Source organism: Salvelinus alpinus, chromosome 30, assembly GCF_045679555.1.
Source record: "Salvelinus alpinus chromosome 30, SLU_Salpinus.1, whole genome shotgun sequence".
Lineage (NCBI taxonomy): Eukaryota > Metazoa > Chordata > Actinopteri > Salmoniformes > Salmonidae > Salvelinus > Salvelinus alpinus.
The window spans coordinates 21,157,518-21,173,588 of record NC_092115.1 but is presented as its reverse complement, the minus strand read 5'-3'; the positions used below and the strand labels follow the sequence as shown (position 1 = coordinate 21,173,588).

Here is a 16,071-nt window from a genome sequence, read left to right as displayed (position 1 = left end):
CCCCACAAGGGTGCGTTCTCAGCCCTCTCCTGTACTCCCTGTTCACCCACGACTGCGTGGCCATGCACGCCTCCAACTCAATCATTAAGTTTGCAGACGACACTACAGTGGTAGACTTGATTACCAACAACGACGAGACGGCCTACAGGGAGGAGGTGAGGGCCCTCGGAGTGTGGTGTCAGGACAATAACCTCACACTCAATGTCAACAAAACAAAGGAGATGATCGTGGACTTCAGGAAACAGCAGAGGGAGCAGCCCCCTATCCACATTGACGGGACAGTAGTGGAGAGGGTGGAAAGTTTTAAGTTCCTCGGCGTACACATCACGGACAAACTGAAATGGTCCACCCACACAGACAGCGTGGTGAAGAAGGCGCAGCAGCACCTCTTCAACCTCAGGAGGCTGAAAAAATTTGGCTTGTCACCAAAAACACTCACAAACATTTACAGATGCACAATCGAGAGCATCCTGTCGGTCTATATCACCGCCTGGTACGGCAACTGCTCCGCCCATAACCGTAAGACTCTCCAGAGGGTAGTGAGGTCTGCACAACACATCACCGGGGGCAAACTACTTGCCCTCCAGGACACCAACACCACCCGATGTCACAGGAAGGCCAAAAAGATCATCAAGGACAACAACCACCCGAACCACTGCCTGTTCACCCCGCTATCATCCAGAAGGCGAGGTCAGTACAGGTGCATCAAAGTGGGGACCGAGAGACTGAAAAACAGCTTCTATCTCAAGGCCATCAGACTGTTAAACAGCCATCACTAACATTGAGTGGCTGCTGCCAACATACTGACTCAACTCTAGCCACTTTAATAATGGAAAAATGGATGTAATACATGTATCACTAGCCACTTTAAACAATGCTACTTTATATAATGTTTTCATACCCTACATTACTCATCTCATATGTATATACTGTACTCTATACCACCTACTGCATCTTGCCTATGCCGTTCGGCCATCACTCATTCATATATTTTTATGTACATATTGTTATTCATTCCTTTACACTTGTGTGTATAAGGTAGTTGTTGTGAAATTGTTAGGTTAGATTACTTGTTCGATATTACTGCATGGTCGGAACTAGAAGCACAAGCATTTCGCTACACTCGCATTAACATCTGTGTATGTGACAAACAAAATGTGATTTGATTTGATCACCTGGACATGTTGAAATACTGTATATTCATGTATCATGTACTGTATCTAGAATAAAAACCTCCAGGCTTCCATCATAACTGTCCATTTATAGAAGGAAAAAAAAGAATTACAAGGGGCAGTTTGTAAAAAAAATTATCCCATCCGAATCATTTTTTTGTCAGGGACAGCCCTAATAAAGTTAACGTATCATATATGGCAAGGGTCGGCAACGGGCGGCCCGAGGGTCAAAACCGCCCCGCAAGTGTTTTTCTTGGGTGGCCCCCCAATATTTTTTGTAAAACATTTTTGGTTTGTTTATGGTCAAAAAAGACTGAAATCACAAGGAATTCGGCAAATATATATATTTAGGAAATCTGTTCCCAAGTATTCCCGCAAATAAAAAAAGAGACATGATCGTGTCTCAATGTTATCGAAGTATGAAATGATTGTTTTTCTCAAATACATTATACTTTTGGGCTTAGTTGTGGTCAATTTGCAGTGTACAAATTATTACAATTATGTTCCGGCCCCCCTACCATCCACTCTGACAAAAATCGGCTGAATCTAGTTGCCTACCCCTAGTATATGGTATAACATGCTGTATGACTGGCACATGTCTCAGTGGTATGGATCATTGGATCTTTGTTTTTGACATTTTCATCTTGCATTTCTTTTCAATTGACAGGACTATCCATCCATTGCCCATTTGGTCCAGAAACTGAGCGACAACAACATTCAGACCATTTTTGCTGTTACTGAGGAATTCCAGCCTGTTTACAGAGAACTGAAGAACCTCATCCCCAAGTCTGCAGTAGGAACTCTGTCCTCCAACTCCAGCAACGTCATCAAGCTCATTATCGATTCTTACAACGTGAGTTTAACTCCATAACTTTGACTTGGAATGGCTGTTTGATGTAAAGCTAATAATTACTGTGCAGGAAATAAATACCTGGGATGGGACCCTATTCCCTATATAGTGCACTGGACCCTATTCCCTATATAGTGCACTGGACCCTATTCCCTATATAGTGCACTTTACCCTATTCCCTATATAGTGCACTGGACCCTATTCCCTATATAGAGCACTACTGTTCTTCTATTGACATATTTTGTTGAAATTCTCTGTAGGATGTTTGATAGTCTCTGTCATCTGAAGAACTTCTCTGTGTGTTGTTTGCAGTGCTTGACTTGTACTGAAATAAGTGCCGGTAGTCATTTTGGATGCCGGTACTGTTTATATTTAGGTGCAGGAGCTCCACAATACTTTTGATCTAATATTCTAGAAGAGGAACAGGAACTCAAGCAGTAGAACATTAGAGGTGCTTGTACTCCGCTCCGGTGAGCTCCTGCCCAGGTCAAGCACTGGTGGTTTGATAGTCTCTGTCATCTGAAGATATTCTCTGTATGTCGTGTGATAGTCTCTGTCATCTTAAAGATATTCTCTGTATGTTGTGTGATAGTCTCTGTCATCTGTCATCTGAAGATATTCTCTGTATGTCGTGTGATAGTCTCTGTCATCTTAAAGATATTCTCTGTATGTCGTGTGATAGTCTCTGTCATCTGAAGTCATTCTGGAAAACGGCAAGCTGCCTGAAGGTGTATCCATAACATACAAGTCCATCTGCAAGAACGGTTGGGTAGGAACAGGAGAGAATGGAAGAAAATGCTCTAACATCTCCATTGGAGATGAGGTAAGTGTGAGCTAGCACAGCCTTCCTTAGTCGTCTGGTCTCTATTGAAATATGGATTGAGAATAAAAATGTGTCAATGTATTACATCTGGAAAAGGTATAAACCATCCAAGACATTTTAGGAGTTTACTAATGAAAAACAAGAAGAGGGAATATCGTTGAGACTGTTTATTGTCAACTATTCCGCTCAAGAGGCCTTTCTCAATGCCAGTGTCCAGGAGTTTACTAACGGGTGATTCCAGCTGTTGAGGAAAACTCGTTCCAAGGATCAGGCAGAGGTCATTATAATAAGAGCCTATTCAGCTGCATGAAGATTTTAACATTGAGCAAGGCCTCTGGAGCCCGTAGAGATAAAGAGCCAGCAGCAAATCACTCCTGTGAGAAGACGAAAACTTAACAGTCATGGAAAATTACCAGTTGAATAGCACTATACAACTCAACCATTTTACATAGCATTTAGACTGTAACAAAACCATTTTACATAGCATTTAGACTGTAACAAAACCATTTTACATAGCATTTAGACTAACAAAACCATTTTTGCCCCAATACAGCATTATGGACGTTTAGTTTGGAAATGACTAACATTTTGTGCATGCACAGGTTGACTTTTCGACTGAATCGCCCTAATACCTTCATCCTATCATCTAGGTGTCCTTTGAGATTGCCATCAAGTCCGAGAAGTGTCCGCCTCAAGGCAAGTCCGAGACCATTACAATCAAGCCCCTGGGTTTTACTGAGAATGTGGAGATCGTCCTCAACTTCATCTGCGAATGTGAATGTTCCAAAGATGGAAAACCTCTCAGCGAGATGTGCCACAATGGCAACGGGACCTTTGAGTGTGGAGCCTGCAGGTACGATATAAAAACAGTTGTTTTAGTTCTACTTTTTGGGGTGTGAAATGTTGTTCTGAAACTATACACTGAGTGCATGTGTGCATCCCAAATGGCACCCTATTCCCTATATAGTGCACTACTTTTGACCTGAGCCCTGCAGGCCTAGGGTGTCGATACAGGTGCCATTTGGGACGCATACTAAGTCTCTTGCTTTCTCTCAGGTGCAACGAGGGCCGTATTGGCAGACTGTGTGAGTGCAGTACAGACGAGGTGAGGACGGACGACCTGGACGCTAACTGTCGGAAGGACAACGGTACAGACATCTGCAGCAACAACGGAGACTGTGTGTGTGGAACCTGTGAGTGTAAAAAGAGAGAGAACCCAGAAGAACGTTACAGTGGGAAGTTCTGCGAGTGTGACAACTTCAACTGTGACCGCTCCAACAACAAACTCTGCGGAGGTAGGACCCGTGGCTTGCCCCCTTGGTTTGACTACTTTTATACAAGTTTTTGTTGACACATTGAGTTCATTGGACACTGCTGCGTACTGTAACAGTACCACAGCCATTATGAGTAGGCTAATTAATAGAATAAACAACTGAACGAACCTCCATTTTCTCCACCCCTTTCCTCAGACATGGTCTGAAAGAAAATGTTTTAGATTGGGTGATTCTTCAAAATGGGTTGAGTTGTGTAGGCCTAGCATTGATTGAACCTCTTATTTTCTCCCCCCCTCCCCTCTACTAGGACATGGACGTTGTGAATGCAGGGTGTGTATCTGTGATGCCAACTACACGGGCAGCGCCTGCGACTGTTCCCTGGACACCTCCACCTGCCTAGCAGCCAACAAGCAGATATGTAATGGCCGGGGCACCTGCGAGTGTGGCGTCTGCAAGTGCACCAACCCCAAGTTCCAGGGTCCCACCTGTGAGATCTGCCCCACTTGCCCCGGAGTCTGCGCTGAGCACAAGTGAGCCTGAAACACAGGGTGTCTAAGCAGTCTTTTAGTTTGTTTGTGTGATCTGTTTTTAGGTCTTTTGTATGGACTTTTATCATGTTGCCCCTGGTTACAGACCAAATTTAGCTCTGGGACAATAACGTTTGTTTGAATGATGATTGTCCTCTACAGGGACTGTGTTCAGTGCCGGGCCTTTGAGACAGGAGAGAAGAAGGACACGTGTGAGAGGGACTGCAGCTACTTCAACCTGATCAGAGTGAAGGACCGGGATCAGCTGCCCCAGCCAGCCGACCAGTCCTACCCCCTATCCCACTGTAAGGAGAGGGACGCCAACGACTGCTGGTTCTACTACACCTACGCCGTCAGGAACCACACAGAGAGGGAGGTCTACGTGGTCGACACTCTGGGTGAGTGGACAGATGTTGCTGCTCAACTCTCTGAAAGAAATACAAATCTTTGATTATCCATTTTAAGAATAGCCTGCCCTAATGGCTCGATGTCTGTAAAGCATTTTACAGGCTGTGTCACTAATCACACCTTTTGACTAGGGCCCTGTGGTCTCTGGTCAAAAGTAGTGTACTACAAAGGAAGTTGTGCACTACAAAGGGAATAATATGCCATTAGGGACCACACACAGTGTAGGCCCATGTCCATTGTATGTGATTAACTGTAAATGCAGAATGTTGCCATTGACTCTACACGTGTGTGTGTGTGTGCCCTTCTGTGCTCCAGAGTGCCCAGCGGGTCCTGACATCATCCCCATCGTGGCTGGCGTGGTGGCGGGCATCGTGCTGATCGGCCTGGCCCTCCTTCTCATCTGGAAGCTGCTCATGATCATCCATGACCGCAGGGAGTTTGCCAAGTTCGAGAAGGAGAAAATGAACGCGAAGTGGGACACGGTAAGGCGGATCACACCAGCATACTGTCGGATCACAGCAACAAACTTGCTTTCAGAAAATAATTGCAGTGGATGCTTTTTATTGTTTACATTGCAGATATCAGTGCCTTTGAAGTCCAGAGGGGATTCTGTGTGAACACGAACTGTTATATGTGTGCCTTGGTTATCTCTTTGGCTCAATCTCCCCCTTCCTTTCTGTTCTGTGCCAACAACTGCAGCACAGAGGCCACTGCTCAGGCTGAGACAGACTTTATTCACCTTTGCTCTATGGGCCTTTCCCTGGCTAGGCTAGGGTAGCAGTGCTGCCACCATCTGTTCACTCATCAGCACTACATGCCCATAATAGGCAATAAAGCTGATGTTACCAAAATAAGTTCAATGGAGCTGCTCAGTGTGCTCTGAAGTCATAGCAACAGTATTCCATGTTCATAGTAGAATGACAGAGCACTTGTGTGCTGAGATAGACTATAGCCTCTGGTCTAGACCCAAATGGCACACTATTCCCTATAGAGTGCACTACTTTTGAACAGAGCCCTGTGGGACCTGGTCAAAAGTTGTGGAAGTGCACTATAATGGGAATAGGGTGCTATTTGGGACAGAAACTCAGTCTCAAGAGCATGGCCTTTGCGAAACCATTTTGGTTGGATATGTTTGTATTCTGTATATACACTATTTAGTAGGCTAAATACTTATACTTGGATTTTATCCAAGACAGTTTAGCAAAAACAGTAGAAAAACACAGAAACATTTGTTTTTACTAAAGAATAAATTAAAACAAACAGAATTTGCCATCCAATAGGTACAGAATAATATAAAGAACGAAACAGAGTTGTGATGTTGTATTGTTAACAAGATATTAGTTAATCAAGTCTTCCTGATTTGTGAATGATATCCATTTCTCCCAGTTACTTTCAAATACAGGTTTTTGGAGTCTTAAGGCATATGTCAAGTTTCCATATTAAACATTTATTGGATTATACTTAGCCATTCTTCAAATTGTGCGGCTTCTACTTTATACCAGTTCCTGGTAATGGTGGCTAAGCCTTTCTGCTTTGTTTCAAACCCTTCACTGCTTCACCTTCTTTTCATGCTTGTCAGGGTTGTGTGCAGAAATGTAGCGGAGTCAAGCACAGGACACAGGTGTTGAGCAAAACAACAGCGTTTACTCAAAATATAAGCAAAAATTCCTCAAAGAGAATATAACAAACACACAAGCACTAACAACAACCACTAATGAAACAAACAATCACGGACAGAACAGAAATGAATGCCAGAGGGTTAAATAGGGAACATGATAGGGGAATTGAAACCAGGTGTGTGTAATACAGACAAAACAAAACGAAACTGAAAAATGGATCGGTGGTGACGTCGACCGCCGAACACCACCCGAACAAGGAGAAGGGCCGACTTCGGCGGAAGTCGTGACAATGCTCGTCCTTGTCTTTCTTTTCTCGAACCCATGTTTGTCTCATTATCGACCACAGCAAGAGAATCCTATATACAAGGGCCCTATTACTAAGTTCCAGAACCCAGGCTATGGGCGTAAAGGCGTGGTCCTATAAGGCTCCGTTTCTATTGCCCATCTTTCTTTTCCCTTCTTCCTGCATGTACTTTACTTTCCCTTTGGAGTGTTTTGTGCTTGAGTGTTGCATCTTTTCCATACCCGTTTTCAGCTCATATGTTCATTCTCTTCTTCAAAACAAAAGCTGTAAGAGAACTATTTTCTCATTTCAGCAGTGAGTTTAAGGTTTATGGTACTGAGGCAAATTGAACAACACATTTGTCTAAGAAATTTACTTTGAATAAAACAGAAAGAAAAAAAAAGAAAAAAAGCAATGGTGGTCTATCGCATTGGGACGACCACATCTATTAAATGGGTTAAGGTTTAACATGTATTTCACTGCATGTTGTGTGTGCCATTAACATGCAATATTATTGGACATGTGACTGCTCTGGAGCGGCTGCTCTGGATCTGATTTAATTTTAACCAAACTGTGATTTGTGAAGTGGCTCCAACCTAATTATTCTCTTTTTGGGCTACATTCCAAATGGCACCCTATTCATTCCCCTATGGGCTCTGGTCAAAGGTATAGCACTATATAGGGACATTTGGGACAAAGACATAGTATTCATGGTGACCCTTTACCTCACTCTCTCTCTTTACTTGTCTTTTGCAGGGAGTGAATCCCATCTACAAGAGTGCCGTAACAACTGTTTTCAATCCAAAATACGAGGGCAAATGATGGAGCTTCCTCTGTCATTACAACACTGTATGCAAAAGAATATGGAAGGAGGGGTGTTTTATGTTCACTTTGGTTTTTTAGTTGCCAAATGATAGCAGTGCATTTTGCCACTATTTCAGTATGTTTTACTAACTGCTTTTTCTATGCATTGTTTGAATTGTACAGTATGTATAAACTTGGGTTTTACCTTGTTTGGGGAACTTGAGAGAGTCCTTTAAAACTGAATTTTTGCCACTGGAATGGTAGGGTCATTGAAGGTGTGGTTGTGCCTTTCAAAGAACCGTGGAGCCATTCTTTCTGTTTTGAGGGTGAAATTGGATGTCGATATAGGACAAGATATGTAGCGATAGCTGGCCATTGGGACAGCAATAAATTGTAATGTGTACAGTTTGTAGGCAATGGATTCTGTCTAAGCCATATTTTAGTGACAGAAAAGGTCTGGAAGCAAAGGTATGTTTCTTTTCAATGACTTTCTTCAACCTGAACAATCAGTTGAATAATTTTTGGGGTTTGTCACGATATTTGTGAATCTTTATAAATGAAATGACATTTTACATTTACATTTACATTTAAGTCATTTAGCAGACGCTCTTATCCAGAGCGACTTACAAATTGGTGCATTCACCTTATGATATCCAGTGGAACAACCACTTTACAATAGTGCATCTAACTCTTTTAAGGGGGGGGGGTTAGAAGGATTACTTTATCCTATCCTAGGTATTCCTTAGAGGTGGGGTTTCAGGTGTCTCCGGAAGGTGGTGATTGACTCCGCTGACCTGGCGTCGTGAGGGAGTTTGTTCCACCATTGGGGTGCCAGAGCAGCGAACAGTTTTGACTGGGCTGAGCGGGAACTGTACTTCCTCAGAGGTAGGGAGGCGAGCAGGCCAGAGGTGGATGAACGCAGTGCCCTTGTTTGGGTGTAGGGCCTGATCAGAGCCTGAAGGTACGGAGGTGCCGTTCCCCTCACAGCTCCGTAGGCAAGCACCATGGTCTTGTAGCGGATGCGAGCTTCAACTGGAAGCCAGTGGAGAGAGCGGAGGAGCGGGGTGACGTGAGAGAACTTGGGAAAGTTGAACACCAGACGGGCTGCGGCGTTCTGGATGAGTTGTAGGGGTTTAATGGCACAGGCAGGGAGCCCAGCCAACAGCGAGTTGCAGTAATCCAGACGGGAGATGACAAGTGCCTGGATTAGGACCTGCGCCGCTTCCTGCGTGAGGCAGGGTCGTACTCTGCGAATGTTGTAGAGCATGAACCTACAGGAACGGGTCACCGCCTTGATGTTAGTTGAGAACGACAGGGTGTTGTCCAGGATCACGCCAAGGTTCTTAGCACTCTGGGAGGAGGACACAATGGAGTTGTCAACCGTGATGGCGAGATCATGGAACGGGCAGTCCTTCCCCGGGAGGAAGAGCAGCTCCGTCTTGCCGAGGTTCAGCTTGAGGTGGTGATCCGTCATCCACACTGATATGTCTGCCAGACATGCAGAGATGCGATTCACCACCTGGTTATCAGAGGGGGGAAAGGAGAAGATGAATTGTGTGTCGTCTGCATAGCAATGATAGGAGAGACCATGTGAGGATATGACAGAGCCAAGTGACTTGGTGTATAGCGAGAATAGGAGAGGGCCTAGAACAGAGCCCTGGGGGACACCAGTGGTGAGAGCACGTGGTGCGGAGACAGATTCTCGCCACGCCACCTGGTAGGAGCGACCTGTCAGGTAGGACGCAATCCAAGCGTGGGCCGCGCCGGAGATGCCCAGCTCGGAGAGGGTGGAGAGGAGGATCTGATGGTTCACAGTATCAAAGGCAGCCGATAGGTCTAGAAGGATGAGAGCAGAGGAGAGAGAGTTAGCTTTAGCAGTGCGGAGCGCCTCCGTGACACAGAGAAGAGCAGTCTCAGTTGAATGACTAGTCTTGAAACCTGACTGATTTGGATCAAGAAGATCATTCTGAGAGAGATAGCAGGAGAGCTGGCCAAGGACGGCACGTTCAAGAGTTTTGGAGAGAAAAGAAAGAAGGGATACTGGTCTGTAGTTGTTGACATCGGAGGGATCAAGTGTAGGTTTTTTCAGAAGGGGTGCAACTCTCGCTCTCTTGAAGACGGAAGGGACGTAGCCAGCGGTCAAGGATGAGTTGATGAGCGAGGTGAGGTAAGGGAGAAGGTCTCCGGAAATGGTCTGGAGAAGAGAGGAGGGGATAGGGTCAAGCGGGCAGGTTGTTGGGCGGCCGGCCGTCACAAGACGCGAGATTTCATCTGGAGAGAGAGGGGAGAAAGAGGTCAAAGCACAGGGTAGGGCAGTGTGAGCAGAACCAGCGGTGTCGTTTGACTTAGCAAACGAGGATCGGATGTCGTCGACCTTCTTTTCAAAATGGTTGACGAAGTCATCAGCAGAGAGGGAGGAGGGGGGAGGAGGGGGAGGAGGATTCAGGAGGGAGGAGAAGGTGGCAAAGAGCTTCCTAGGGTTAGAGGCAGATGCTTGGAATTTAGAGTGGTAGAAATTGGCTTTAGCAGCAGAGACAGAAGAGGAGAATGTAGAGAGGAGGGAGTGAAAGGATGCCAGGTCCGCAGGGAGGCGAGTTTTCCTCCATTTCCGCTCGGCTGCCCGGAGCCCTGTTCTGTGAGCTCGCAATGAGTCGTCGAGCCACATATGACATATGACATGACATCAAGTACAGTAGTGGTATTATGGGCTCCAGGTTTACATTTTTTTTGTTTTAAAGTAGACTCAGGTCCCTATTAAACTCCTCATTAATAGCAATGCCAAATAAGACACAACTCACTGCCTTCTCGTTTTAAGTGTCTTGTTTCAGTTAAAGAAATGTAATTCTGAATGGGGTTCTGAATGTTTTTTTACTTGACCTAAAGCCCCAGCTTTCTTTTTTGCTGTCAAATCATTCTCACCTTAATCCTTTTCTAATTTGATGGTTTGATCAAACTCGTCTTCCATTGAATAATGGTGATTACATTTCAGTTATAAACATCAGTGTTATGGGAATGATGTCAGTCAGATCTTTGTAAAATTTCAAACATCCCACTTAGTTGTAAGAACACGCCGTGCTCTTTGTTTTTAAAGGGTATTTTTATTTCATCAAATTCACATTTCGCAAATATTTTATTTCTGAAATGTTTTATTAAAGTTCCAATACAAATTACCCTAACATTGCTACATGCTGCATGTGTGTGTGTTAATTATTGTGTCCTTGCTTTATCTTACTGTTAGAGAGAATCCAGTGGAATGTATCCAAGGTTACAATGTCCAGGGAATGTTCAGGGAATCCAGCTTTCTACTCACTGCCTATCTTATGCTTCCCACATGTTTTCTACAGTTAAAGGTCCAATGCAGCTGTTTTTATCTCAATATCCAATCATTTCTGGGTAACAATTAAGTGATTGTTTTCAATTAAAATGATCAAAAAGAAACAAATAGCTTCTTAGCGAAGAGCAATTTCTCAAGCAAGAATTGTTATAGTCTGGGAGTGGTCAAAGTGGGGAAAGGAAGAGGTTTGGAACTCTTTCTTATTGATCTATGAACTATACTGAATTAAAATATTAATGCTACATGTAAAGTGTTGGTCCCATGTTTCATGAGCTGAAATAAAAGATCCCTGAAATGTTCCATACTCACAAAAAGCGTATTTCTTTTAAATGTTGTGCACAAATTTGTTTACATCCCTATTAGTGAGCATTTCTCCTTTTCCAAGATAATCCATCCACCTGACAGGTGTGGCATATCAAGAAGCTGATTAAACAGCACGATCATTACACAGGTGCACCTTGTGCTGGGAACAATAAAAGGCCACGTGTAACCACGCCAGCCCAGGACCTCCACATCCGACTACTTCACCTGCGGGATCGTCTGAGACCAGCCACCCGGACAGCTGGTGAAACTGTGGGTTTGCACATCCGAATAATTTCTGCACAAACGGTCAGAAATCGTCTCAGGGAAGTTCATCTGCGTGCTTGTCGTCCTCACAAGGGTCTTGACCTGACTGCTGTTCGGCATCGTAACTGGCTACAGTGGGGGAATCCTCACCGTCGATGGCCACTGGTACATTGGAGAAGTGTGCTCTTCACGGTGGAATCCCGGTTTCAACTGTAACATTCAGAAGCCCATTCAGAATAAAATTTCTGTAACTGAAACAAGACACTTAAAACAAGAAGGTAGATGGCAGACAGCGTATATGGGGTTGTGTGGGCAAGCGGTTTGCTGATGTCAATGTTGTGAACAGAGTGCCCCATGGTGGCGGGGGTGTTATGGTATTGGCAGGCATAAGCTATGGACAACAAACACAATTGGATTTTATCGATGGCAATTTAAATGCACAGAATACTGTGACGAGATCCTGAGGCCCCTTGTCGTGCCATTAATCCACCGCCATCACCTCATGTTTCAGCATGATAATGCATAGCCCCATGTCGCAAGGATCTGTACACAATTCCTGGAAACTGAAAATGTTCTACTTCTTCCATTGCATGCATACTCACCAGACATTAAACCCATTGAGCATGTTTGGGATGCTCTGGATTGATGTGTACGACAGCGTGTTCCAGTTTCCGCCAATATCCAGCAACTTCGTACAGCCATTGAAGAGGAGTGGGACAACATTCCACAAGCCACAATCAACAGCCTGATCAACTCTATGTGAAGGAGATGTGTTACGCTATATGAGGCAAATGGTCACACCAGATACTGACTGGTTTTCTGATCCATGCCCCAAACCTTTTTTTAAGTTACAGTATCTGTGACCAACAAATGCATATCTGTATTCCCAGTCATGTGAAATCTATAGATTTTAAGCCTAGTGAATTTATTTCATTTGACTGAATTCCTTATATGAAATGTAACTCAGTAAAATCTTTGAAATTGTTGCATGTTGCGTTTATATTTGTGTTCAGTATAATTTACAGCTATTTTCAAACACTAAAAGGGCATTATCATTATAACAGTATTATTCCAACATCATAGTTTGGAAATATATACAAAACACAGGAAATCAAGTTTTGGAGTGCACTGGACCTTTAAAATATGCATTTCAGCTCTCTTATCCTTACCAATTCATCCATTTTCCAACTCAGGATAAATCTCAGGATAGTGTCTCATGATCTGAACAACAGAAATACAGCTGCCACTGTTCTCAGATGCCTGCACCTGCAGTCTTGCTGCTGCTGTAATGCCTGATGACTTGAGTGAAGACGTTTGCAGATACTGGCAGTGGTGCAAAGTACTATTTAAGTCATATTGGGGGGGAATCTGTACTTTACTATTTCAATTTTTGACTACTTTTACTTTACTACATTCCTAAAGAAAATAATGTACTTTTTACTCCATACATTTCCTCTAACACAATGCTTAGCTGGACAGGAAAATGGTCCAATTAATTCACTTATCAAGAGAACATCCCTGGTCATCCCTACTGAATCTGATCTGGAGGACTCACTAAACACAAATGCTTTGGCTATCCAAAAATAAAAAAATAAAATAATTTGTGCAGTCTGGTTTGCTTAAAATGAGCAATTAGAAATTATTTATACTTTTACTTTTGATACTTAAGTGTATTTTTGCAATTACATTTACTTTTGATACTTACAGTTGAAGTCAGAAGTTTACATGCACTTAGGTTGGAGTCATTAACACTCGTTTTTCAACCACTCCACAAATTTCTTGTTAACAAACTATAGTTTTGGCAAGTCGGTGAGGACATCTACTTTGTGCATGACACAAGTCAGTTTTCCAACAATTGTTTACAGACAGATTATTTCACTTATAATTCACTGAATCATAATTCCAGTGGGTCAGAAGTTTACATACACTAAATTGTGCCTTTAAACAGCTTGGAAAATTCCAGAAATGATGTCATGGCTTTAGAAGCTTCTGAGAGGCTAATTGCCATCATTTGAGTCAATTGGAGGTGTACCTGTGGATGTATTTCAAGGCCTACCTTCAAACTCAGTGCCTCTTTGCTTGACATCATGGGAAAATCAAAAGAAATCTGCCAAGACCTCAGAAAAAAAATTGTAGACCTCCACAAGTCTGGTTCATCCTTGGGAGTAATTTCCAAATGCTTGACGGTACCACGTTCATCTGTACAAACAACAGTATGCAAGTATAAACACCATGGAACCACACAGCCGTCATACCGCTCAGGAAGGAGACGTGTTCTGTCTCCTAGAGATGAACGTACTTTGGTGCGAAAAGTGAAAATCAATCCCAGAACAGCAAAGGACCTTGTGAAGATGCTGGAGGAAACAGGTACATAAGTATCTATGTCCACAGTAAAACGAGTCCTATATCGAGATAACCTGAAAGGCCGCTCGGCAAGGAAGAAGCCACTGCTCCAAAACCACCATAAAAAAAGCAAGACTACGGTTTGCAACTGCACATGGGGACAAATATCGTACTTCTTGGAGAAATGTCCTCTGGTCTGATGAAACAAAAATATAACTGTTTGGCCATAAGGACCATCGTTATGTTAGGAGGAAAAAGGGGCAGGCTTGCAAGCCGAAGAACATCATCCCAACCAAGAAGCACGGGGGTGGCAACATCATGTTGTGGGGGTGCATTGCTGCAGGAGGGACTGGTACACTTCACGAAATAGATGGCATCATGAGGCAGGGCAATTATGTGGATATATTGAAGCAACATCTCAAGACATCAGTCAGGAAGTTGAAGCTTGGTCGCAAATGGGTCTTCCAAATGGACAATGACCCCAAGCATACTTCCAAAGTTGTGGCAAAATGGCTTAAGGACAACAAAGTCAAGGTATTGGAGTGGCCATCACAAATCCCTGACCTCAATCCTATAGAAAATTTGTGGGCAGAACTGATCAAGTGTGTGCGAGCAAGGAGGCCTACAAACCTGACTCAGTTACACCAGTTCTGTCAGGAGGAATGGGCCAAAATTCACCCAACTTATTGTGGGAAGCTTGTGGAAGGCTACCTGAAATGTTTGACCCAAGTTAAACAATTTAAAGGCAATGCTACCAAATACTAATTGAGTGTATGTAAACTTCTGACCCACTGGGAATGTGATGAAATAAAAGCTGAAATAAATCACTATCTACTATTATTCTGACATTTCACATTCTTAAAATAAAGTGGTGATCCTAACTGACCTAAGGTGTATGTTGACTTCCAACTTCAACTGTTAGTATATTTAAAACGGAATACTTTTAGACTTTCAATCAAGTAGTATTTTACTGGGTGACTTTCACTTGAGTCATTTTCTGGTAAGGTATATTTACTTTTACTCAAGTGTGACAATTGGATACCTTTTACACCACTGGATGCTTGAGTTGTGTGGCAGCTACACTGCCACTGCAGCCAGGGAGGGGAACAAGGGCATTCCACAGGATACAGTGGTGCTGAACATTGCTACCAGGAGTTGGAGGCACAGCGTTCTATTAAGCGGGTTTGAGGGAACTGCGCTCCAATGCAGGTTGGGAGAATTCCCAATAGTTTAAATTAGTTTAGGTTGAAAGTGTTAAGAAAATGTCTACATTGTGAAAGAGGTCTGACCTCAATGGGTCTTCCTGGTTGATATTTTTTTATTTTTAAATAGTTCCATCACATAAAATGTTAATCCCAGGTATATTCACTGATTTATGTGAAGAGGTAAATCGTGTACAGATTGACCTCTCCCTATCCGAGCCTGAATGAAGTCAGGCACCAGCAGGCAGCACTGCAATTGAAAAAGACTGCTTTTCTATGCGTCTATTATTTATGTGTCTGTTAGGTAGTCCATTCCCAAGGTAATCACATACCGGTAGATAGAGGACTCAGGTTCACTATACAATGTAGCTACAACGGATGGAACGTTCTCCTTTTGGGATTTGAGCTCATCAACACAGCGCGCTCTACAGGTGATTGGTGCTAGCCGCCGGCCAATCAGGATGCGTCTTTTGTTGCAAAGTTGTTAACCCCCAACAAGACAGTTATCTTCTCCTATTCGTTAGCCAGCTAGTTTCGATAGCTAGCTAATCTTCTTTAAAATTACCCTTATAATTTCCTGATTTAAACAACGGATTAGTTCGGCGGAGGCTTTACGATAGTAAAATCAGTTTTAAAAAATTATATTTTCATAACTCCATTGAATTTGTTTGACGATACCGTTTGCTACGTTTCACTTATGCCGTCTGGCCATTTGGGGATTCAATCTCATGATCATCAGAAATGTTATCACCCATCCTGGAGTAAATGTAATGGTTTGTTTTTCTGATTTCTTTGACTTCATCAATTTACTGATCGAAACTGTCTCGTGAAAATCGGTTTGTTTGCAAGATGGTTAGCTAGACAG

At 43.3% G+C, this 16,071-nt stretch overlaps 2 protein-coding genes across 4 annotated transcripts in view; both read left to right on the top strand.

Moving 5' to 3' along the window:
• The window catches only part of LOC139559527 (integrin beta-1-like), a 48,185-nt gene extending 36,791 nt beyond the window's left edge, over positions 1 to 11,394 (top strand). For both annotated transcript variants that reach the window (XM_071375603.1, XM_071375601.1), the window contains exons 8-15: positions 1,840 to 2,025; positions 2,705 to 2,845; positions 3,496 to 3,698; positions 3,902 to 4,140; positions 4,427 to 4,649; positions 4,809 to 5,044; positions 5,370 to 5,536; positions 7,713 to 11,394. In XM_071375603.1, coding sequence (XP_071231704.1) covers positions 1,840 to 2,025; positions 2,705 to 2,845; positions 3,496 to 3,698; positions 3,902 to 4,140; positions 4,427 to 4,649; positions 4,809 to 5,044; positions 5,370 to 5,536; positions 7,713 to 7,778 — 1,461 coding nt within the window. In that variant the 3' untranslated portion in view covers positions 7,779 to 11,394. The remainder of the gene's footprint in view (positions 1 to 1,839; positions 2,026 to 2,704; positions 2,846 to 3,495; positions 3,699 to 3,901; positions 4,141 to 4,426; positions 4,650 to 4,808; positions 5,045 to 5,369; positions 5,537 to 7,712) is intronic.
• A 4,321-nt stretch (positions 11,395 to 15,715) lies between these two features.
• The window catches only part of LOC139559759 (enhancer of polycomb homolog 1-like), a 46,990-nt gene continuing 46,634 nt past the window's right edge, over positions 15,716 to 16,071 (top strand). For both annotated transcript variants that reach the window (XM_071376091.1, XM_071376092.1), the window contains exon 1: positions 15,716 to 15,979. The gene's annotated coding sequence lies outside the window, so the exon portion shown is untranslated. The remainder of the gene's footprint in view (positions 15,980 to 16,071) is intronic.